The 26,459-nt window shown below is 38.3% G+C and overlaps 1 protein-coding gene across 1 annotated transcript in view; it reads right to left on the minus strand.

Moving 5' to 3' along the window:
* The window catches only part of VWF (von Willebrand factor), a 248,454-nt gene that overhangs the window by 109,460 nt on the left and 112,535 nt on the right, over window positions 1-26,459 (minus strand). Inside the window, exons 31-33 of the mRNA XM_089527208.1 lie at window positions 18,888-19,049; window positions 13,655-13,698; window positions 5,847-6,024 (exon numbers count right to left, since the gene is read on the minus strand). Of these exons, the coding sequence (XP_089383334.1) occupies window positions 5,847-6,024; window positions 13,655-13,698; window positions 18,888-19,049 (384 nt within the window). The remainder of the gene's footprint in view (window positions 1-5,846; window positions 6,025-13,654; window positions 13,699-18,887; window positions 19,050-26,459) is intronic.

Here is a 26,459-nt window from a genome sequence, read left to right on the forward strand (position 1 = left end):
GGCATTTACAGCCCCCAAAACAACAAAAGTGATTATTATAAAAAAATAAAAGAAATTTTGTCAGATTGTGAGTATGAAAACGTAATAGTAGCAAGTGACTTTAATAAGGTAATCAAGCCGAGATTAGATAGAAAATTCGATAGAAAAATAAAAGAAAAACAAGGCAAATTACCCAAAACGTTCTTTGACCTAGTGGATAATCTATCTTTGACAGAGATTTGGAGGCACGTGTACAATGAAGAAAAATCATATACCATATTTTCCAGCATATAAGGTGACAGGGGGTACAAGACGACCCCCCCATGTTGCCCGCCGGCAGCATCCCTGGACGCCCCTGAGGGGGTCTTGCACCGGCTGGAGGGGGCCTCTCTAGAGGCCTGAGAGAGGATCCTCGGCGGCTCGGCTCTCGATGCCATTTTTTTTCAAAAGGTGGCAGGAAAGCAGCTCCAGAGCCGGCCGGACCAAGGAAAAGGGCCAGCCCCTTACTTCTCTGAGGCGCCGCTGCCGCCATCAGGGATCCTCCAATCCTCCAGTGGCTTCAGAAGTCCTCCGCGGAAGCCACTGGAGGAGCAGAGGATCCCGGGTGGTGGCAGCGGCGGCGGCGGCTGCTTCCACGTAGGACTTCTGATGCCACTGGAGGATCAGAGGATTTCTGGCAGCGTCAGTGGCAGTCGCACCATGGAGGAGTAAGGGGCCACCCCTTTTACTCGGCCCGGCCGGCTCTGGAGCTGCTTCCCCACTGCCTTTTGAAAAAAATGGCGGTGAGAGCAGAACCACCAAGGATCCTCTCTCAGGCCTCTAGAGAGGCTCCCTCCAGCTGGCGTGAGTGCCGGCTAGCTGGGAGAGGACCCAGCAAGGACCCCAGAGACAGGGAGGTGGCTATGCCATTCGCCTGCCTCTGGGGTATAATTCCAGCGCATAAGGCAGACTTAAAAAGTCGCCTTGTACACTGGAAAATATGGTACTTTTTATTCAGAGAGACATGAATCTCTGTCCAGAGTTGATTTCTTTCTGATATCAAAGCCACTGGTCAAAGAAGTAAAAGATAATTTTAAACAAAGAAATCTCCGATCACAACCCTATAGTACTGACTTTTAAAGAACCACACAGGAAAAATATCTGGTACTTGAATGAAGAATTCCTAAAAGACAAAGAGATGGTGGAGAAAGGGGAAAAATGATCCAGTTATATTTTAAGAACAATATGAATAATGAAGTGGATATGGCAATAGTATGGGATGCAAGAAAGGCTACTATTAGAGGCTTCCTCACACAACAGAACATTATATTACAAAGGGAAAAGAAACAGAAGTTAACCCTACAAAACATGCAATTGAGACACAAAGAAGAGGAGCTCAAACGGTTTCCGGCCTTTAAAAAAACCTTAAGAGATATTAAAACTTTGCAAAAACAATTAGAATTAGAAGCCACAGCAGAATTGGATAAAAACTAAAAATGGCAAAACAAAAATCCTTTGAATATGCAGATAAAAAGGGCAAATGGCTTGCATATAAACTAAGAAAGGACAAAGAGAGAAAAATAATTAATAGAATAAAAAGTGGGGACAGAATATGTACCCAACAAGATGACATAAAAAAGTATTTGAGGATTTTTATCAAAAATTATATGTGGAGCAAGTGCCTAAGATAGAGGAAGTCAGGGAATATTTAAATAATCTTAATATTGTAAGTCTATCCGAAGAACAACAGGCTCAACTAAACCAACCAATATCCAGGACTGAAATTTGGGATGCAATAAGTAAATGCAAACTAGGGAAAGCGCCAGACAATGACGGACTAACAGCCCTCTTTTATAGGACATGTAAAGAGGAACTGGCATACCCATTACAATTAGTTATGAATGAGGCATTAGTTGGAAATATACCTGATTCATGGAGGGAAGCAGAGATCATTTTGATACCAAAAGAAGGAAAGGACATACTAGATCCATCAAATTATCGCCCGATTTCATTACTCAGCAATGATTACAAAATATTTTCGATAATTTTAGCTAACAGGTTAAAAAAAATGCCTAGAGAACTTAATAGGTGAGGAACAAAGGGGATTCCTACCAAACCGTTATATGCGAGAGAATACAAGAATTGTAATGGATATCCTAGAATATTACGAACAACATTGTGATAAAAAATTGGGTCTTTTCTTTCTAGATTTTGAAAAAGCATTTGACTCTGTAAATTGGATGGTTTTATTGGAATTGTTGGAAAAGATTAAGGTGGGGGAAAACTTCTTAAATTGGATGGGTAAGATTTATCATAATCAAAAAGCTCAAATTAAAATAAATGGAAAGAAGTCAAATTTTATCAAGATTCAGAGAGGAACAAGGCAAGGCTGTTTTCTATTGCCCCTACTATTTTTACTAATTATGGAAATACTTATAATTGATACAAAACATAACATTGATCCAACATATAATTGATCCAAACATAAGAGGTGCAACAATCAAAAAACATACGTATAAAATTAGAGCTTTTGCAGATGACGCAATAATTATAATGGAAGATCTGATGGAAATGATAGAGGGAGTCCTAGGGAAATTAGAAAAATTTGGTCTCATAACAGGATGCAAAATTAATACAAACAAATCAGTTATTTTGACTAAAAATATAAAGGAAAAAAAGAAAAACAATTGGAAACAAAATCATGTATAAAAATAACAGATTACTAAAAAAACAGTGGAATTACAATATTTGAAAACAATTACAAATGCTTATGGAGTAAAATAAAGAAGGATATGATAAACTAAATAAACTAAATTTGTCTTTAACGGGAAGGATAGCCGCAATCAAAATGACTATTTTACCAAAGATTCTCTTTTTATTTCAAATGATACCAATTAAAACATCACACAAAATATTCAAGGAATTGAATAAAGATCTCTCTCTATTTATATGGAGAGGTAGGAAACTGAGAGTTAAGTTAAAAATTCTACAAGACGCACATGAGGTGGGCTTAACTTACCAAACTTAAAGTTACGATTCATGCTGTCTAATGTGGATCAAAGAATGGGTTATGTTAAAAAATGATAGTCTGCTTGAACTGGAGGGAGATGGTCTAAGCTATGGATGGCATGCATATCTAGCTTATGAGAAAGATAGGACAAATAAAGCCTTTGGAAATCACTGTATAACGAAAGCCTTGATAAGAGTGTGGAACAAATATAAGAGAATAATAATACCCAAAAAAGAAGGTTGGATATCCCCTCATTAAGCATGCTATAGAAAAGAAATGGTTAGAGAAACTAAATGGTACAGATATTTGGATATTTTAGAAAAAAAGGAATGGTAAGATTGAACTAAGGACGAGAGAGGATTTAAATGCTGAGGGCTGGAACATAAATTGGTTTACATATAGACAGATTCTTGAACGGTATGTAATGGATAACAAATGACTGGGACTGGAGTTGGAAGAGGGCAAATCTGATATAGGGAAAATCCTGATAGGAAAAGAAAATAAAGTAATTGGGAAATTATATGAAGTTCTCTTAAAGTACAAAATGGAAGATGAAATCATAAAGGAACAAATCATTAAATGGGCCAGAAATATTGGTCATGTGATCCAAATGTCCTAATTGGGAAAAAATTGGAAAGACAATAACAAATTTACAGTCTCTCAGAGTATACAAGAAAACTTTTATAAAATGTTTATAAAATGTACCTCTCACCAAGTAAAATTGCAAAAATATATAAATCCAAATCCAGCTTATGTTGGAAATGCAAAAAAGAACTAGGAACCTTCTACCAGTGTTGGTGGACTTGCAAATGGGCCAAGAATTTTTTGAACATGATAAATGAGCACATTGGACAAATTCTTAAGAAGAAATTGCAGCTAAAACCAGAATTTTATCTGTTAGGACTATTTGGAGATGAAAAAGAGTGCAGATGAAAAAATTGTATATTATATGGTATCTTTGGCATGTATTTGTTACGCACAAAAATGGAAATGTGATAACAACCCAACTTTGGAAGAATGGTTAATGATACTATATGATGGGATGTTCAGGTAATGATACCTGTTCAGGGGGCCAGTATATATTGTAGGGGGAAACTGTCCTCCTGGCTACTAGGGTATAAATACCATAATAAATGAATAAATAAATAAAACTGAGAAGTCTTAAGGAAGCATTGAAACAAGACTGTGGGCTTCCCCTGCTATACACTAGTGTAAAGAACCCCTGTTAGCTTGGCCTTTGTCCCCAAGCTCTATTAGCGAGCTCAATCAACTGGGCCTATACTTAACTAGAGAGCTCCTGGCTACTAGCCCCTTCCAGAGGCAAGTCTCTGACTCACTTGCTCTGAGCAAAAGTCCCCACAAGGACCTTAAGGAAAAAAGTGAAAAGAAAAAGTGAAATTTTATTTATTTATTTATTTATTTATTTATTTATTTATTTATTTATTTTTATAGCTCTATAACTTTACACAGCACTGTTTAAGATGCAATTCAACACTGTTCTCAGGTCACCTTCTCCTCTCTACTCCAAAACCTACTTGACTATTAAAATATAAGAATGAATATAAATATAAAAATTTGTGCGCCTAGGCGCATGCTTCTGCCAGGAGTTATATAAAATTAGATTTCTAGCTCCACCCCACAGTGACCCACAGAAGTGGCTCAAAGTTTAAAAGTTTAAGGACTCACCCAACCAAAGTGCACAGAGAACCAACCTCTCTTTTTGCAAAGAGTGTCCTAGGAATATTCTGCCAGCAGTTATGTAGAATTAGGCTTCCAGCTCCACACACAACCCCCCCCCCCCCGTGACCCAAAGTGGAATCAGAACCAGTATTTCCCCTTCGCAAGTAAATACTAAGCTACACTTGTACATTGTATGTAAATATATGCTATATGGTATGAATCTCTGAAGATCCTGAAAACCAGAGCTCCTTTACAATTAAATGTTCATCAATCATTGAAAAGCAATCCAATTCATCAATCCTTCATCAACATCCATAACAGAGCACAAGCCAGCACTTGAACCATGTGATATTCATTCTCTGTTAGTTAGTGAGGTCACCTTCTCCTCAACTGTAAAAGTAAGAAAAACAATCATACAGTATAAGTAGTGACATTATTCCTTGTTAAATTATAATTTTAATGTAGTGTAGTTAGATCTTCAGAACTGCAGGAAAGAATTGACATCTTAGTTGTGACTAGTTATTGCTGAGATCGGGTTGAAGCTTTTGATTCTTCCTAAATATTTCCATGCCTCAGCTCCTTGCAGATCCCTCCACTGGCTACCAGTTCACGCCAGGGCCCATTACAAGCTTTTGATCCTGGTATTTAAGGTTTTGTACTTTAACCTCCCTCAGAATTTGGCAGCTTGCCTATCATGATACATAACATCTAGAAATTTAAGAATTACAGGCAAAGGATTATGACATATGGCTCTGTCAAAGCTGCAAGCCTTTCAGGACCTGGTTCCATGTTTGTACAACAGTCTTGCTTTTTATATCTGGCTGGATGACGATCTTACCCATTTTCATAAAAGACCGAAGACCTTCTTCTTTAATTTGCCTGATTAAGCTGCTAAGTGTGCCCAAGACTGCTGAGATGAGTAGCACCTGGTGGGGTGGTGGGGATTCTATCTTTAGTTTTTGTTTTACTGTTTTGTCTTTGATTTTGTTCTGATGTCCCATTCTTTGGTGAAAAGGGAGCTATAAATAAATGTTGTTTATTATTTATTATTATTGTTATTGTTGCTGAAAGTATTTTAATTACTCTGCCAGTCACAAATCTTCACCTTCATTTATAAATTACACCTCAAGATAAACTATACACAATACTTATTTTTATTATTTTTTCTTTAAAAATGTTTACATGCCAGAGTACTCACATGGACACACCCAACGGCAACCACAGGTTTCCTCAATTTTAACAGCAGGGAGTTTGTTATGACATGTTGGCTTAGACATCTGCTCACAATTAACTCGGTGACTCTTCAGAACTGTATGGCCACCTGGTAAGCATGTCACAGTGTGGCATTGATCCATCAATGTCCATTTGTCACCAGGCTGTGCAAAATGACATAGTGAAAATAGTTTTAAAAAAAAATCAGTAAGTCTAAGAACATTCTTGTTTAGTAACCACCTGACTTTGATCTGAAGTTTAATATGTAAGCAAGTAAAATGATACAGCTCTTAATTTACTAAAAAAATATTGGACAATCAAACAACAGAAAGCATGATGTTAGGCATTTTATGACTGTGAAAATAATGGTAGTGTAGAGCTGGGTGGGCAACATGCTCCACATGACCCATCTGCATAAGATTTTGAGGCTTCTATCACCTGTTGATGTCAAAAGAACTAGTAAAAGACCTTCAATATACAAGGCATGCAGGGAACAACTTGTAAGTAACTAAAAGAATTTATATAGACACCTGTACACATTTGCTGAAAGAATCTGTTTTTCTTAAATTATTACTTATCTTATTTATAAAACATTGAAGAACCACATAAAAGAAACTAAGGGATTTATCACACATGGCTTTGAAGCTGTGCTTCCCATGGGAAGGAAGCAGCATCAGTTATACTGATCACACTGGGGCAGGTTATAGACCGCCGCTTTGAGGCGGTCTGCCGCCGCCGGCGCTTGCTCCGTAAGGGAGCTATCGCAAGCACAACGAGCGGCTCCCTTACGGAGCAAAAAAGAAGCTCCAAAATGGAGCTTCTTTCTGCGGCACCCTAATGACGTCGCGAGGCGCTGCTGGTGCACTCGCGACGTCATTAGCGCCGCGACACGTTCGGACGCACAGTGTCCGATACGTAAAGATGGCGCCGGCCGTGTGGAACGGCCGGCGCCATGTTGTACGGACAGAGTCCGTACTAGAGCCAGGGGCGTCTAGAAGAGACGCCCCTTTTTTAAAATGGGACGTCCGCAGGACGTCCCAAGTGGCGGTCTATAACCCGCCAATGCAACTTCCCTCTTATAGCTGCCCCACCCTGACCTGTATCTTTTTATTCAGAGGAGAAACCTGTGAATGAAATGCCAATCTCTCCCTACTGTGGGTGCAGAAAGCCTTTCCCATGGCAGTAATATGATTGGCAGTCTCCCCTTTCCCTCCTCTTTCTCCCTTTTTAATTTTTTTCAAGTTTTTTTCATGGTGTTTCGGAACCCCGAAGTTAAAAAAATTGAGTGGATTGGGACTGTGGAGCTCTGAAATACCACAAAAAAGTTGGGAAGCCCACCTCAAAAGGCATGCTGGTCAAGATGTAAGAGAGGGAGGGAGGGGATAAGAGAGAGGAAAGGAAAGGAAAGGAAAGAACTAGTAAAAGATCTTCAGTATACAAGGCATGCAGGGAACAACTTGTAAGTAACTAAAAGAATTTATATAGCAGCCCCATCAGCCCCATCACACTAAAGGAAGAAGTGTGGTGGTGGCTGCTCCTATGCCGGTATTCTACCAGGTTGGAGGACGCCAGTGTGAAAGGGGTTGCTGTGATAAAGCCCTAAGCATGTTTGAAAAAAACAATTAAAAAGACTTCTTCTTGTTGTTAGCTGCCCACATATCAACCTCAACTTATGACAACCCTGTGGATTATTATTATTATTATTAAGCTTTATTTATATAGCACTGTAAATTTACACAGCGCTGTACATACAATCTCTTTAATTATACGGTTCCCTGCCCTCAGGCTTACAATCTAAAAAGACATGACACAAAAGGAGAAGGGAATGGTGAGGAGGGGAGGAGATCAGGTCCAGCATTCCTCTCTCCCTCTGAGGCCTGGACCAAGGCAGATGGACCGGAGGGAGGGCTCTTCTTCTCCAGCTCTGGTGGAGCTGGGCCAGCCTATTCTCTCCTTCACAGGCCAAAAGATGACAGTTACAGAGGGAGGGTGCTCTATCTTCAGGCTAGCCCCTGATGATGCTGGGCCAGCCTATTCTCTCCCTCACAGGTTGAAAGATGACAGTTATGGAGGGAGTGTGCTCTATCTTCAGGCTAGCCCCTGGTGACACTGAGCCAGCCTGTTCTCTCCCTCACTGGCCGAAAGATGACAGTTATAGAGGGAGGGCGCTCTATCTTCAGGCTAGCCCCTGATGATGCTGGGCCAGCCTATTCTCTCCCTCACTGGCCGAAAGATGACAGTTATGGAGGGAGGGCGCTCTATCTTCAAGCTAGCCCCTGATGATGCTGGGCCAGCCTATTCTCTCCCTCACAGGCCGAAAGATGACAGTTACAGAGGGAGGGCGCTCTATCTTCAGGCTAGCCCCTGATGACGCTGGGCCAGCCTAGTCTCTTCCTCACAGGCCGAAATATGACAGTTACGGAGGGAGAGCGCTATATTATAAATATATTATAAATAATGCAAAACATTTTCAGGAATGGAATAAAGATCTAAGAAAATTTGTATGGTCTGGGAGGAGACCACAAGTGAGTTGAAACAAAAATGAGTAGAGAGAAAAAGGCTGGAGGATGAAGTGTCCCCAACTTGGAACTTTACTATCAAGCAAATGCATTAAATTGGTTCTCTGAATGGATGTCCCTAGAAAACAGTAAACTACTAAATTTAGAAGGTTTTAATAATAGGTTTGGGTGGCATGGATATGGTATGGGAAAGCAGTTGTCCATAAAGAGTTTAGCCACCTTGTGATAACAAGAGCCCTATTACATGCTTGGAATGAAGTGAAGAAGAAAAACTACAAGTCAATACCATTATGGGTCTCACCCCATGAAGCCTTCTTTGGAAGATGGGCAGAAATTTAAAATTGGTTAAGGTATAAAGATATTCTTTGGAAAACAGATATTAACAAATATGAATTGAAATCTATTGAAGAGTTTGAACAACTTAATTTGAATTTATATTTGTTTCTGTATAAGCAACTCAAAGAAAGATACAAGATGGATGTTAAATTAGAAAATTTTGGGAATGAACCGAAGGAATATGATGACATTTTATTAATCACAGAAGGAAAGGAAAGAGCAAGATTGTATAATATATTATTAGATAGAAAACAAGAGTCTGGTTTAATTAAAGAAAACATAATTAAATGGGCAACAGATGTGGGAAGAACTATTGATCTACGTAGTTGGGACTACGCAAGAAGTAAAACCTAAATATTTACAAAATCTCAGGATCTAAAGGAGAATTACTGGAAGAAGGAGCAGGGATGGAAAGTAACATCATTGAAAAATTCAAAAATATTTACTATTAAATATAATAAATGTTGGAAATGTAAACAGAACATTGATATGGTGGAGATGCCTAAAACTGAAAGTTTTCTGGGGAAAAAAATCATAATACGATACAGGAAATATTGGTCTTCAGACTGTGGCCTACATGCATGAGGCACACTATATAGGGAGGCTGAGAAGGGTGGGGCTATCACCAGAAAGCACCAATCTTACTGCTTGGAAGTTCCAACCAGTACTATGCAGGCACATTACATTCCACATATCTCAGAACACAGATGACCACTCAAAGAAACAGAGTTACAGGTATGCAACCTGTCCTTGGCATGGGTATTATGTTGGAATAGTTATAAAAAAAACATGTAGTTGTTTAGAGTGGAAGGGGAATGATGGGAAGCATAGTATTAATGACATGTAAGGGGGCTGATTCAAAGAGTCTATTTTTTGAGGCTGGAATTGGCAGATGTGTGTGGGAGAGATTTTCCCATAATTGCTGGGGGGGGGGGGAGGCAGGTAAGAGTGAAGAAATTGGTAGAGCATTGGGGGGCTGGGTGGAACAAGCTGCTGTGAACAGAGAGGGTTGGTATGTTTTGGTAGTTAAACAAATTAAGAAAAAGCCTGCAAAGTTTATGGGCAGGGTATTGCTATGGGTATGCCAATGTTTGTGGATTATGGCTCTTCTGACTTCAGATGTCTTTCTGTTAACACCTGGGTATTTTCTGGAATAAAGTTATTGCTGTTGTTGTTGTTGTTATCCCACCCTTTCCCCCAAACAGGGACTCAGGGTGGCTTACAATATATATAAAAAAGTACAATTTACAGCAAACAAAAAGGTACATTAAAATATAATTAAATTATTACAATATTAAAACAAATTACATGTTAAAAGAATGAAATACAGTTTAAAAGGTAAAAATGTTTAAAATACTTTAAAACAATGTAACACCATTCTTAAAAACTTTCAGTTTTAAATGCCTGTCTGAACAGGAAGGTCTGCTGGTGGAAGGACAATAAGGGGCCATTCTGGCCTCCCTAGGAAAGGATGTCCAGGGTCTAGGGGCAACCATCAAGAAGGCCCTCTCTTGCATCCCTGCCAACTATGCTTGTGATGGGGGTGGGCAGAGAACAGATCCTCTTCTGAGGATCTCAGAGCCCAGGCTGGTTCATATAGTGATATATGGTTTGCCCAATTGTCTGGACCTGAGCCAATTTTCTGTTTGTTATACAGAGGTCTTGCTCACTGAATTAATGGGGGAAAGTTAAAGCAGTTCTTGACAATGAGCCTGCCTCACTTGTTTTCCCCCACCTCACCCCATCTGAGAATATTAAGAAAACACAAATCTGTAATTATGGCCAGCAAACTGGAAATCATAAGAAAAGCAGAGCCCAGTGACAGAACAAGTCATCCCTGGGTGAATTTTGGATGATGCCTTCATGTTAACTGTAGAAGATCCAAAATTTTTTTGTTCATTTATGCAAGGCTCCCTTAATACAGTGGTTTCATTTATTTGTTGTTATGTGCCTTCAAGTCATTTCCAACTTTTGTCAACCCTAAAGTGACTTTATCATGGGGTTTTCTGGGGCTGAGTGTGTATGACTTACCCAAGGTTACCCAGTGAATTTCAATGGTTGAGCAGGGAATTGAACCCCAGTCTCCAGAGTCCAGTACTACACTCAAACCACTATAACACGCTGGCTCTCTCTTTCATTTTACATGTGAAAATTAGTAGTTTTGAATTAAAAGATCATCATGTCCAACTCCCTGCCATACAGAAATACATAATCGAAGCATTTCCAGCAGATGGCCACCTAGCCTCTTTAAAAATCTCCAAAGGAGAAGAATCCTTGACTCTTCAAAGCAGTGTGTTCTACCTTCCTGTAAGGAAATTCTTACTCGTGTTTAGGGGAAATCTCTCTTCCTGTAGCTTGGATCCATTGCTCTGTGTCCTAGAGTTTAGAGAAGCAGAAAGCAAGTTTGCTCCATCATGCCATGCCTTAAGTTTCTCTTCTCCAAGCTAGACATCCCCAGCACAGTAACACAGTATCGTCAACTTAAAATAAAACTCAGATTTTTTCCTGTTGCCTAATCTAGGCGTATAACCATTTTTGTCTCTTATTTCTTCCTCAAGGTCATTCAAATAGAGACTGAATAGGGTGAATGCAAGTACACATCTCTGTCTCATCCCCTTCAATATAGGAGTATAGCTTCAGAAAGGTATCCCTCTGAACCACATGTTTCTCACAATTGGTTATTGTTATAAAGCACATTAGTAAGGCCAGAGAGTCTGGTGTCCATCATTATAGCTTTCAGTTTAGTTCATAGTCTAGACCTGAAGATGGAATCATATGTAGCCTTTAGGTCCATGAATGCTACAAAGATCTTGCTGGAGGTAGGTCTTGAGTACTTCTCTGTGAGGTGAGCAAAAACCAAGCAGTGGTCCATTGTAGAATAACTTTCTTTAAAGGCTGCTTGGGCTTTAGATAGACTATCATTCTGCTTCAGGAAGAGGGTTAGTCTAGAACAGTGGTCACCAAACTGTGCTCTTTAAGGGATTTTGGACTTCAGCTCCCAGGATCCCAGACTATTAGCCAACATGGATGGGGCTTCTGGGAGTTGAAGTTCAAAATCTCTTATAGGGCACTCTTAAAATAGTTTGGGAACTACTGGTCTAGAGGAAAGAAAACAAGCATAAAGTGTCTCCAGCATAGACAACAGGCGTATTAGTTTGTCATTCCTAGTATCTTTTGACTTTCTTTCTTAAAAATGGGAACTACATTTTTTTTTATTTCAGCCATTAAGAATCATTCCAGAATTATCTATCTGGAAAAATAGGGCCACTAGCATAGATGCCCATAGGTGCAGTTGGTTTTGCTAAATTTAGATGGGATGTTATCAAATCTGGGGGCCTTTCTATTTTTAAGCAGAGAAATTAGGTTGGTTATTTCATTTCATTATTTCATTTATGGATACAGATTCCCAGGGTTGGCCCATTTGTAGCTGTGTATCAGTGGCCTTATTAGAAACTGTTAGATTATTACTACTCACAAAGAAAATTACCATGAAATGTAACATGAAAGGCAAAGAGAATGGAATATGAAAGAGAACTCTGGAATAAACCCATGTGCCTTTTTTTTGTGCCCTGAAATTCACAGTCTTTAAAACTGGCAACTAATGAGGCTGCTAAGAATGGTCTGGAAACAACTATTTTATTCAGATACATAATTATTATTTTACATCTACTCAGCATTGGCAAACTTTAACTATACATGTATCAGAACTAGGCAAAGGAATTGATGACAAAAATGTAACTGACTTAGATCTGTTATTCTGACATTCTTTTAACAAGAGATACTGGAGTCTAAACTTGGAACATTAACGCATTCATATGAATCACAGAAAGGAATCATAGAATAATAGAGTTGGAAGAGACCACAAGGGCCATCAAGTCCAACCCTCTGCCATGCAGGAACTCTCAATCAAAGCACCCCAGACAGATGACCATCCATACTTGTTTGTCACTCAGGTCTAACCCCTTCCCCTTGACATGGTTTTGGGCCTGGAAGTGTACACAGGCACCCAAAGTGATACTTTCTTGTAACTGGGCAGTCGCTGCAATAAGCATGGCTCCAAATAAGGCCTTCACAGTGCTGAAGGGTATGTGAATCAGGGATATTCTAGACAATGGCGTATAAAGCCAAAGAGGGGAATGAACTATTGAAGTGTGGCATGGCATTTGTTTCTTATAACAGGAAAAGTTTCTTTTTATGAGTGACTTTAGTATTTGACTTTTAACCAAGTCTTGATGGAAAATGCACTAGAGTCCAGATACTTAAGCAAGTTTCCTTGCAATGAAAGTTTAAAAAAAAGACTTATAACCTTTATTCTCAAAAGAAGCATACCACAAGCGAGCTCAGTGCTCACTCTTCATCATGACCAATTTAACAAAATTGGGGCTATTCTGAGACAAGTGACTTTCAAGATAGACTAAGGCCCGTTACAAATGGGCCGTTTTGTGCGTGCGGAGCGCGCACTAGGGTTAGAAAGGGGCGGTGCTTCCGCACCCCCCTAACCCTAGTGCGCACTCCGCACGCACAAAATGGCGGCGGCCATTCCACACAGCTGCCGCCATGAGGACGTCACAACCGCGCCGCCTCTATACGGGGCAGCGTGGACATGACGTCCTCGCTCCGCGCCAGGGCGCATAATGCGCCCTTTCCGCGGAGCAGGAAGGAGCTCCGTTTCGGAGCTCCTTCCTGGTTTGGTCCGCTGGGCGCAGCCTTCAGAAGGCTGCGCTCAGCAGACCCCGCAGCCCGGAAAGCGGCGGATCGGGGCCTCAGTGGCTGCCGTTCTGGCCGCTGAGGCCCCGATACTCCGGGGAAAGGGGCGGGTACAGCCCGCCCCAAATGGGCGGTCTGTAACCTGCCTAAGTTCATGAACAACCTGTTGGCCATGCATCTCTTCTAACCTACAACTTAAAAGTGAGATAAAATGTAAGTAATATATACTTACTGCCTTTATGTTCCCATCTTCATCCACACACTCTTGGACAGTTTCTAAAGGCATAAGCATAACCATTAGTCTTCTAGAATAAAAATAACCAATAGTTTACTGGATAAAATCAAAGGCCCATGTAGTCCAACATTTTGCTCAGACAGTAGCTCTGCTCTGCTCACAAATAGAATATGAGCACAATAGCCCCCTTCCTTCATATCCCCTAAAAAGTGGTACAGTAGTAAGTTTTAAGAAGCTGGCTATCTCAGATACTAGATTTTATATATATATATATATACACACACGATCTCTAGTCCTTAAATTTGTCTAATCCTTCTAAAGCTACTTTGTCTTTGCTGTAATCTATCAAGAAGAGATTTATTTTCTTCTGAACTTCTTTTCCCTAGGGCTTCTTTCTGAACCCAGCTTAAACATCTCAGATGTCTTGCTCCATGTCTTGAGCATCACTTTGTTTGCATGTGAGAACAAAGGCATAGTCTGATTGTTATTACAGTCTTTTGTGGACTGGAATGTATAGTCCAGTTCTTTTATTTTCCAATTTTGTTGGCATTTTTTTGTTTTGTTAAAATAAGAATAGATGCTGTTTCTTTAGCCTGAAATAGATCTATTGGCATACCATCTGTATCAAGTAATTTATTTATTTCAAATGCTTTGAGAGCCTTTTCCACTTTTCTAAGGTCATGGGTGCATCTTCAAATGATTCTTTCTTGAAGAAATCTGTCATTTGTTTGAACTCTTTTATACATTTTCCCTGTGTTGTTTCTACCATCTTTTTATTCTGCCTTGATCTTGTAATGTGTTCTCGTTTGGTGATACAGCATTCCTACTCTTGGTTTGAATATCCCTTTCATTTCTCACATTTTTCTTGTTCTATATTTTTTGTTTTCTTCTTTTATTTCTTCACACAGATTTTTATTATAGTTCTTTTTGTCCATATGTACATTACTGAACTGTTCCATTCAGGATTCTGACCATATTTATGTCATGTTTTACTTCTCATCTGTCTCTAATTGTTTGAAGAGTTTCATTTGTCATCAGTAAAGTTTTTCAAAAATGGGACTGTGTCTTTTCACAATCTTCCCTAACAGTATCCTTGATTTCAGTTCAGTTTTTTGGGGTCCTTGTCAGTTCGACTTAGTAGTTGGAATGGCACTTGCAATGGTGTTGAAGACAGAGCCACCACCTATAGATATTGCCAGTCCAGAAGTATTGGGACCAGTGAAAATTGATCCCTTTTTATGAGAAATTCAGGGGCAGTTCATAATGGCCTGTTACAGACTGCCAAAATAAAGCTGCTTCGGGTCTCTTTGGAGGTATGCTATTTAAATGATGCATGGGTCCTAAGAGTCTGGAGGTCACGCCAAAGCCACACTCCATTCCTAAGCACTGGAGTGCAGCTTTGGTGCAGCTTCCGGATTCTTAAGACGCATGCATCATTTAAACAGCATACCTCCAAAGAGACCCGAAGCAGCTTTATTTTGGCAGTCTGTAACAGGCCAAAGGTCCCTTTCCCACACCTGGTGTGCTGCTGTGAAGGCAGTGGGACACAAACAGATGGAAGGGACCATGAGCACATGCCAGTGAATGGCATGTGCTCCTCATTCAACTTATTGAGAAATATGTAAAAGCTTCAAAGTAGCACCTAACTGAAGACTGTGAATGATTTCTAGCAAATAAAAGCTTCTACCTTGGATGTAAAAAGGAATTGAAAAATTATGTAACAGAAGAATTAAGGATGTTGTTTTTGATTTATAAAATAAATTTGAGGAGACAGGAGAAATTAAGCAATAATATCTTTAAAAGACACTCTTTAAAATCAGAGAGCTATGTCTAAAAGAGGATTATTTGAAGTTTTGATATTTTTTTTAAGAAGTCAATTTAAAAACAGACTGAAAAATAAAGACAAAGAAGGAATTTTGTTTATGTGAAATGTCGATAAGGTGAAGGACACTTAACATGCAACATTAAGAGAGGAAGTGAATCTGGAGGTACATCTGGAGTACTTGACCTTTGGGCATAGAATTCAGGAACAGTGAGAAAAGAGAAAAGATCAAGTTGCAGTGACATCTTGTGGCTAAGAAGAATAACCGCAAGGAAAAGCAATTTGGCTTTAAATAGTATAATCTGACAGCTGTCAAATAGGGCTTGTAATTGGGAATGAAATCAAGAAAAATGGCTGTGAATGCTCAGCTTTCAGCTTTAAGATGACCTTTAGAGAAAGCTACTAAGATACCAGACAATAATGCACAACTTCTTGCAGAAATAAGGCAGATGAGGCAATAATAGCAATAAGGCAGATGAACCAGCATGGCATAGTGGTTTGAGTGCTGGACTACTACTCTGGAGGATCCACCTCAAAGCATAAAATGCACACCTTTGCACCAGCATATAAACAGTCTGGCTCTAGGGCTGGACTGTAGCAAGACAAAAAGGCGATTGCAAAGGAAATTACATAATGCAACGGACATCGTTATGCAGTGGAATGCAATAATGCAATGGATGTCTGGGAGGTCATCTTTGCCTGCAAAAGTTTTTCAAACGTGGGTGAGTGTGTTTGCTCCTGAGGGGGTGGGGCTTCTGTGAGTCATTGGGGGTAGAACTAGCAGCCTAGCTCTTTATAACTGCTGCCAGAGGCACAGGCCTAATGATGCATGAACTTTCACAAATATTCAAGGAAGAATCAGAGCACAGAGTAGAAGATGAGCTGGGAGCTGTGTTTCAGGGATTTTCCTTTATTTTTCCACCATTTTTTTCCTAAAAGAGGCTTCTGGGGGGCTTTGGCTCAGAGGAAGTAAGTCAGAGACTTATCTGAGAAGGGGCTAGCAGCAGTTGTTTTCTATATAGCTGCAGCCCAATCACTTGAGCTAAGTGAAAGAGTTTGGTGAACAGGCAAGGCCAACAGAGGTGTTTTGTGTGGGTGTTTAATTGAAGACCTTTTGAGGGGGAAGCCCAGAGTCCTGTTTCAGTGCCACTCAAGACTTCTGAATATGGACAGTGAGGGTGCTACTGCAATCACCACTAACAGTTGTGGTACATTTATGTTCTTGCCTATGGATGTAGGGAACTTCACCTGCACCAAGTATAAGTTGGTAGTCCTGGTAGGAACACTTCAGCATATTAGGGAGCAAGAGGATTTTTCTGGACAGAACAGAACAGACAGTCCTGGATGGAGAACACACAGGACGTTTCTGGGGAGGAGGTCACCTCACATACAGAGGAGGTAGACATTTGGAAGAATGTCACACACAGAAGTAGGGAAACCAGGGACCGTTCTGGAAGCTTGCAGTTACAGAATCGAATTTGAAGCTCTTTCTCTTATCAAGGATGATAAGGAAGAGCAGCAAGAACATCCCTCTGGAAAAGTGCAGGTGACCCTGGGCGTACCACTATAGAGAATAGCTGCTACTGAGCCTTGGAAGAGGAGTGTGGTAGTGGAGGGCTCCTTGCTGAGGGCTATGGAATCAGGATTTGTGGTCCTGACAAGGTGTCTCAGGAAATGAGTGGCTCTGAAGATGGTGCCACCAAGAACTATTTGGATACTTGGATCATGGCCTGCAGTGTCATGAGGAGAGACTTCTGGCAAGGGATGGTTTGCACCTCAAACCAGTTGGCAGAAACATTTGTGCCAACAGTCTCAAAAATCTGAACAGGAGGGCTTTGAACTGAGTTATATGGGGGAGGGAGACAGTATATTTGGAAGATAGGAGTTCATCAAGGGCTAGAGGAAATAGTCAAACTGTTATAGAGGGAAGAAGGGAAATAGTACAAGGACCCAACAGTGGGAGGGAGAAACACAGGCCATTGTTAGGGGAGGACCCATGGTTTTAGATGTCTGTACACCAATGCACAAAACACAGGAAATAAACAAGAGAAATTTGAACTCCTAGTACATCAAAGCAAATGCAATACAATAGGCATCACTGAAACCTGGTGGGATGTGTCTCATGATTGCAATACAGTAAGAGGGGTATAATGTTTTTAAGAGAAATATGCCAAATAGGAAAGAAGTAAGAATAGCATTATATGTCAGGGATCATAGAATCATAGAAGCATAGAAATGGCACAAGAGCCATCCTTTCCAACCCCTTGCCATGCAGGAACTACAATCAAATCATCCACAACAGATGGCCATCCAGCCTGTGTTTAAAGACCCCCTAAAGAAGGAGACTCCACCACACTCTGAGGGAATGTGTTTCACTGTCTAACAGCTCTCCTAATATTCAGGTGGAATCTCTTTTCTTGTAGCTTGCATCCATTGTTCTGAGTCCTATTCTCTGGATCAGCAGAAAACAAGCTTGCTCCCTCCTCAGTTTGACACCCTTTCAAATACTTAAACAGGGCTATCATATCACTTCTTAAATATCTCTTCTCCAGGCTATACATACCTAGCTCTCCAAATCTGTCCTCATAGGGTTTGGTTTCTAGACAATAGTGTTATTGCCATTGTCTCTTAAAGATATGTCAGTACTACTCTTTCCCAACTACCTCTTTTGGCACATTTTGTTTGGCTGCTCAGCAAAAGCCTGTCTGACTTTGGATACTCTGCTAGCAGCGATGCTGCCAGCTCCATAGCCTCTTGCCTCACATGAGTATGTAATTCCACCACTATAGAATGACAGAAACAGGAATCAATGCAAATGGTAAAATAATTAGAGTGGTTTGGAAGATTCTGATGTGGAATGTGTTTATGAAACAATAGAAAACAATTAAAATAGCATTAGCAACATCTTTGCTATATGAATTGTGGGCATTTAACTTAACAGACACAATTTAACAGTCTTCATGTAAAAGTCAAGGGCAGGTTTTGGGGACAAAATTATGTATTTTTATATAACTCATGGATAAGTCGAGGGTAAAACCTAAGAGCATGTAACAAAGGATCTAGAATGAAGGAAAGGAAAACAATGCCAAAGAACTTACAAAATTCTAGCAGTCATAATTGCTTTGTGCTCACCCTAAAATCTGGATGGATGAGAGAGCTGAGGGGAGGTCAGTGCTTCTAAAACAGAACTTTTACCTAGAGATGGTTCCCTTTTTACATAAGAATTAAAGTACAGTACTTAAATTTACCCTTGGATAAGCCATGTTTTTGGGTCAATTTTTTGGCTAAAATTTCTAGGCTTATACATGAGCATATACAGTAATTCAAGCAATTGGAGAAAGTAGAGATGGGATCATTGCCTTTATTGATGTCTTTTTGGTTTAGTTTCTAAAGACATGTGATACTTACCTGTGCAAAGTTTCTTGACAAATTCATCCAGTATAACCATAGTGGAAAGGTCATCAAACTGTTGCAGCCTTATTATCCTGTCATGTGCAGATGGCCCAGCTAAAGTACGTAGTTGTTCTACATCATATCTCTCTCCAATTCCAATGGGAAGCAATGATACCCCTAGGGGAAAGTTAACCATGTTCAAATACATCTTATTTTCATTTTGCATGTCAACATAATACTCGGAAATTGTCTAATGGAAAGCAGGTTTCACAAACTGTTGATAATTATTTCCTTATAAAAATATGTTGCACACCAAACCAATATAATCTCCCCAGCAACTGGGACTCTGGGCAGAGGCTGGCCCGGACCGAGAGGCAGCTCCTGTGCCCTTTTCCACCTGGGCTTCTGCCTTGCCTTGGCCCCTGGACTCTGGAGGGTGGAGTGATGGCAGGTCTTAAACCACGCTCCCTCCCTTCCTTCACCACCCGCTGGCTGAACGCCGGGCCAAGAGGCAGCTCCTGCTCCTTTTTCCACCTGGTCTTTAGTAATCTCTTAGGGGTATGTGGCATGGAGAGCTCCTACTTCCCCCTTGTGGTTTTAGACTGTAATGCTCTAAGATTGTGTTTTATTTAATATTGTTTTTCAGGAATGGGATGGGGGGGTTGAGAATGAAGATTAATTTTTTATTGTACCTGTTTTGCTATGTTAATTGCTATGTGTTTTTCATTGTTATTTTTATTGTTTTTGTGAATTGTGATGTATTTTTTGCTATTTATTGTTATTGTGATTTGTCATGTTATTTTTATTGTTACTATTGTTTGCTATATGTATTTTCTTTACTGTTGTAACCCGCCTGGATTGGGTGGGCTATAAATAAATTGTTATTATTATAATATTATAATTATGATCAGATCCTTTATTTTACTTAATTTTACTATGAAAAAACAATGACATTTTGCCAAAGAATACTTTGCTGAGAGGAGATTCCCCCTCTCCCTTGCAGCCTCCTGTGCACCACAAAAAGATACTCCAGAAGTCCAAGAAATCCTTCTGAGCTAATTATTAGGTGCTGCAGAGAGCTGCAGGGTGAAGATGATGGAAGGAAAGTTCTGTTGTGCTAGCAATCATCTGCCATTGGATTTTCAGCTTCATAGTTGAAATCATCAGAAAATTTCAAAATTAAGGGGAAAAAATTGAACAAGATTAACATATGTAGTATAGACACACTGCTGCCACTTGCTTAACCACATTTAATCAGTCAGGACCAGGGCATGGTATTCCACCTGCTTCAGATACAACAGTGAAAGTTATGAAAGCTAGAAGATTATTCTCAGAGGGGCGGGATACAAATAAATTTTATTATTATTATTATTATTATTATTATTATTATTAGACATTTTGAGGGGAATTTTGAGGGCAAGGCTGGAAGTGTTGTGCAGCTACATTATATAATAATGAACATGGTTGGTGACTGAGTTGTTGCAGTGAGCTGCAACATCTGTACCATGATATTTTTTTTCCTTGTTAGAGGACCTGCCATGCTATACCTGAGGCAAGTGCAAGCTAGTTGCCCTGTTGGAGGAGAGGAGCAGCAGCTTGAACTCCATGCCTCTGAAGATGAAGCTTGTTTTGGAAAGAATGGAATGGGGTCTCAAGAAATGCAAGAAATGGGATATATCTCTAGTGGAAGTGAGAATTAAAAAAAAATAAAAGGAGCTGGAAGAGAAACCCAGAAGCAAAACTATAAAGAACCACATTTCAAGCTTGGAGCTATAACATCAATACCAAACTCCCCTTTAACCAGTAATTATGACAGGAACAAGGACAAGAGCTCTGCTTCTCAGAAGGCATGGCAGTGATCACAGAATAATAGAATCATAGAGTTGGAAGAGACCGCAAGGGCCATCCAGTCCAACCCCCTGCTATGCTGGAACTATCAATCAAAGCATCCCCAACAGATGGCCATCAAGGCTCTGTTTAAAGACCTCCACACGGGAACAGTAAAGAATATAAAGTTTTTTCAGACCCACATAATTCAGTCTATAGAATTGATATTTTTTTATTTCAAAAGATTTATGGACAGAAATTAAAGAGGTAGAAATAAAAATAAATAAAGTATCTGATCATAATCAAATTGTTTTGGAAACCTTTAACCTAAAAGGGGAATTCACATGGAAATTAGATAACATTTAATCAAATATGATCTAATAATACAGCAAAAGAACAAATGAAATATTTCTTTAATGAAAACACAGTCGGAGAAGTAAATATGAACACAATATGGGATACCTCAATAGCAGTCATTAGAGGCTTTCAAAAGAAAAAGAATCGTGAAAGGAAGAAAAATAAAATAAAAAAGCAATCCAAGAAATCTCAGTGAGGATTCAAGAGAAAGAAAAAGTAAAATCCACAAGATGTAAACACTCAAAGAGAAATTTATCTTTTACAGAAACAGTTGGGTTTCTGAGGAAATAATGTTCAATTTATTACTTTATGTAGTATCATCTTAATGCTGTAATACATTCACTTTTATTCTTTTTACCCATTTTTGTATCTTGAACCTGCGGTATAGATTTTTATGATCAGTTTTATAACTATGTTTCATTTTTAGGTACTGTACTTCTAATGTACTTATATTGTTTTACATTTATATGGCATCCATACGATACTCTATATACATTTCAGATTCTGTGTTATTACATTTTAGCTGTTTTCTAATTGCTATAGAATTTCTATAGGATTTTATTGTGTGTTTTTTTAGTGTTACTTTGTGTTATTTTGAAATGGCCTAAAAGCTAATCAATAAAAATTTCTGATTCTGACTGAGGAAATAAGCAAAAAATTAAAATTTACAATACAGAAATACTTTGAACATGGGAACAAAGTGAGGAAATTCCTGGCCTATAGAGTCAAAAAAATTGAAGGAAAAAATCTAATTACAAAATTACAAGAAAACCAAGAAAGACACACAAATCCCCCCCCCCCAAAAAAAATCAGAGAAATCATTTACAGTTACTTCAGAAGTCTCTATACAGAAAGACATGAGAAATATTTGGGGAAAATAGAAAAAAATAAATTTAAAAGAAGAAACAAAAGCACTATTCAATAATAAAATAACAAAACAAGAAATAAGAGACACCATTAAAAAGGGGGGAAATGGTAAAGCTTCAGGTCCAGATGGATACACAATGCTATATTATAAATTATTTTAAGATGACCTAATCGACCCATTACAAAAACTCTTCAATGAAATTCTAAAAGAAGGTATTCCAAATACTGTAATGGAGGAAAAAGGACTAAATAAGCATTTTTGGTGTAAATCCCAGAGAAAGGGAGGGTTAGGCCTCCCTAATATAAATGGATATTATGAGGCCAATCAATTAAGATATGTAATAGAAGGTATGTTAGGTACATTAGATCTGGACTGGTTAGAAACAAGAAAAGAAGAAATATATATGAAAATAGGGAATATTTTCTTTAAAGAATTTAGTAGGAAAGAAATTAAAGAAACCGAGAACTCACTCATGAAAAATATATTAGAAATATGGAATAAATATAAAAAAGAATTATTGAATGAAAATTCATTGATAGTACCAATAATAATGGTAAAGTCATTCCCAAAGAATTTAAGAAATTTATTAGATAAGGAATTAAAGAAAAGGAAGATAGATAAAATAGAAAATTGGATATAATTAAAAATAGGAAGAGAAACTATGAAATATAAAAGAGAAACTTAGGGGAATAAAAATGTCATGGTTTCATTATATGCAAATAGAACAATGGTTCAAAATTGGAAGAAAAAGAATATAGAAAAGAAAAAATATACGCAATTTGAACAAATAATTCAGAAAGAAAAAGAACTAGAGGAAATGAAAGTATGAATGAAATAGCTAGCAAAATGTATACAATATTAATGGAGAATAAAAGAAAAGAAATAAACCAAAATATTTGAAAAGAGATATGGGAAAAAGAATTAAGATGTAAATTTTGTGAAAATGAATGGAATAACATTTGGGAACAAAGACATTTGAAAAATCTATTGGTATGAATTAAGGAAAATTATTATAAACTGGTCTGGAAATGGTACTTGACACCAGTGTGATTACATAACATAGCTAAGAATAATCAAAATATTGTTGGAGAGGATATAATGAAGTAGGATCATATATACATATGTGGTGGCAATGTAAAAAAAAATTGAGAAAGAGTAATATTAGAAATAGAAAACATTATGGATACAAGAATAGATAGAAAACCATATATAGTATTGTTATCACTGTAAAATGATGTAGAATGGGGGGAAAAGAAAGAAATCTTGTAACAAATTTGCTTACAGTAGCGGGATTAATTATAACAAGAAGTTGAAAAACAAAAATAAATGTGGAACTGGAGGATTGGTATAAAGAAGTCTGGCAAATAGCGGTTAATGATAAATTGACATGTAAATTGAAGAAAGGATTATGGAAAAGAAATGATTTTGATGAAATATGGAAAAAATATTGAAAAGGTAAAAGAAGATGGAAAATTAACTTCACGAGATGAATTAAAATTTTGGTTGGAGTATATGGATGGGAATTGCTCTGAGGAAGTTGTGCACTGAGGTGATATTTAGTATAAAGTAAAGTGTTAAACCATATATTTGTATGAAGAAAGTGTAATAATTTGTATTGTAAAATTTAAAAATATTAATAACAAAAAAGAACAAACATATGGGAAATTGATATTTTATATGCTCACATCCATAAGAATACTTTATGCAGCCAATGGGAAAAGGAAAGAAATACTGAATGTAAAAGAGTGGATATTGAAATTGTATATTATATGGAGACTGATAAACTCACACATTTGATAAAAAAAATTACATGATAGATAAATTTAAGAAGGATTGGGAACCATCGATTTCATTTTTAAAAGAGGAATGGGGTACAAATATGATTATTGGGCTAGAAGAAAAGAAATATTTGATTTAAAGAATGAGAGATGAATTCATTTGATACTGAATTAAGAAAGAAGGCAAGAAAACATGTAAATATGGAGTCACATTGCCTTTGCATGGTTTTTGTGGCCATGTGGCCATGTTCTAGAAGAGTTTATTCCCGACATTTTGGCAGCATCTGTGGTTGGCATCTTTGGAGAATGCTGGTCTGGAAGTGAGCGGAATATATATACTGTGTGACCCTTGGTTGAGAGGAAACGATTTGCATGTTAATCTGTGTGTTGGTCTGTTGTTGAATGGCAAGGCCTCAAGGTATCTTTTTAATAACAATCCATTGTTTGCTGGGAAATCCCCCTGACTCTGGGTGGTTTTCATTTGCATGGGATGGGTCTCAATTTCTTGGACAAATTCTACATGGACAGAGCACTCCCAATGGGCTGCCCCATCTCCTGTTCGGCCTTTGAAACTTTTAGTGCATTCTTAGAAGGGGCTGTTAAATTGCAATCTGAATTACATGGCGTTGTCCATTATTTGGATGATTTTTTATTTGTTGGACGAGCTGGAATGGGATAGTGTGCTTTTCTCATGAAGCAATTTGCCCTGAAAACCTGGGGTGCCATTTGCTCACAAAAAGACAGGGGGTCCGACCACTTGCATTAAATATTTAGGGTTTGACATTGATACGGTACAACAATGCTCCAGACTACCCTTTGACCAATTGTCACAAATTAAAGATCGCTTAATTGCATTTTTGCACGCACAGAAGGTCATCCTTAAAGAATTCCAACAGCTGATTGGACATCTTAATTTTGCTTGCAGAGTGGTAGCCCACAGTAGGGCCTTTTTGAGACACCTCTGTATGACTAAAGTGGGGATAAAACTCAAACTCAATTCCAACTATAGAGGTATGGATGAATGATTTAGCTTTATATGACACTTTATCAGCATACGCAAATAATAGTACATTTCAACATTTGCAAAACTGTGGGAAAACAAATCCACTTTCATAGAAGCAAGAATTAGATTAATATTCTTTGAAGTAGTAATTTTATATCTTAAATATAATAGGAATAAGAACAATATAAAAGGAAATATAGAGTTGTATTTACAATACTGAATTTGATGAGGAAATAAAGTTTGTAAGTTGTTTGTGAAACTAGATGGAATGTGTAAAATGTATAATATGGGTATGTAAATCATTTTTATGTTGGAATAAACTAATAAAAAAGGAATTATCAGGTCAGAATTCACAGTGAAGCCATTGAAATCCATAAACACCTGGACAACTTCAACAGGAAAGAAGAAACCCTTAAAGCAAACAAAGTTTGGATACGAGCCCTGAAAAACACTAAAATCAAGACCCAGCAAATGCAAATGAAAACCACCCAGATTCAGGGGGGTTTCCCAGAAGACAATGGATCATTAATTAAATAGACACCCTGAGGCCTTGCCATTCAACAACAGAACAATACCTGTAAATCACTTCCTCTCAACCAACAGTACATATACCCCACTCACTCCCATACCAGCATTCTCTGAAGATGTCAGCCACAGCTGCTGGTGAAACATCAGTAATAAAGTCTTCTAGAACACTGCCTCATAGCCTGAAAAACCCATAAGAAACTGTTATAATAACCTTTAAAGGAGAATGGGTTATTATTTTTTTATTGATGTACTTAGTAACGAAAGGTATGGAAACAGGTTTTATGTTAAGAAAGTTGGAAAATGTATTGACACTGTATATACTTTTTGCAAATATTATGTAACCTACAAAAATAAAATATAAAAATAAAAATAAAGGAGAATGGGCTCAAACGTATATTGCCTCTGGCTGTTTACTCACTTTTCCCAAGATGTAGAGACAGAAGTGATGGAGTTAAGACTCAGTTCCATGATCAGGCAGGCTTCCTTAATTTCAAGAAATCCACTGTTGATTCCAAGAAAGCTGAATTCACAACATTTGAGCCCTCAAACAGGTGGCTAGTCCCTTGTTCCCTCTCCTCCATCATCATGATAATTTGAGTCATCTGCCACTAGAAGCAGGATTTGGGCACAAATGAGGTGCCCCTCTGAGCTTCCTGTGACTGGGAAGCAGTTTCCATCAGTTTAAATCTCAAATTGACAGTTACCTCAGGTAGTGTGGGGACACACAGAGTGGAACTACTCAAGGATTCTTGTGACGTGGTGCCTTTTCAACCTGGAAACCTCTGTATTGTGTTCTAATAGAAACCTCTTTGTATTCTGTACTCTTATCCTGAGTACAGGCTGTGCCTTAGAATAATCAAATATAGTGGCCATTCCATCACTTTAAGAGTAAGCTATAGCTTTTTGTGACCTATGCAATCAAAGACCTTGCTGTAATCTGGAATTCCCTGATGCTGTTTGTTGTTATTGTCCTCGTTTCAATCTCGACCCATGGTGACCCTGTGGATGAGACATTTCTAAGACCTCCTGTCCTTTACTGCTCTTTTTAATTGAAAAATGAGGTAAAATGCTTTATATAAAATAATAATAAACTATACAAACAGACTATTTTATGAATAGTCCTTATGCAATTTGAGAATTAGAATGATCTCTTCTCATTGTATATCAAGTTATTAACAACAAAATGATTGCCATATACTTATAGCCATTTGTTATTACATGCACTG

Source organism: Sceloporus occidentalis, unplaced genomic scaffold, assembly GCF_023333645.1.
Source record: "Sceloporus occidentalis isolate IW3139 unplaced genomic scaffold, rSceOcc1.0.p SCAF_5, whole genome shotgun sequence".
Taxonomy (NCBI): Eukaryota; Metazoa; Chordata; class Lepidosauria; order Squamata; family Phrynosomatidae; genus Sceloporus; species Sceloporus occidentalis.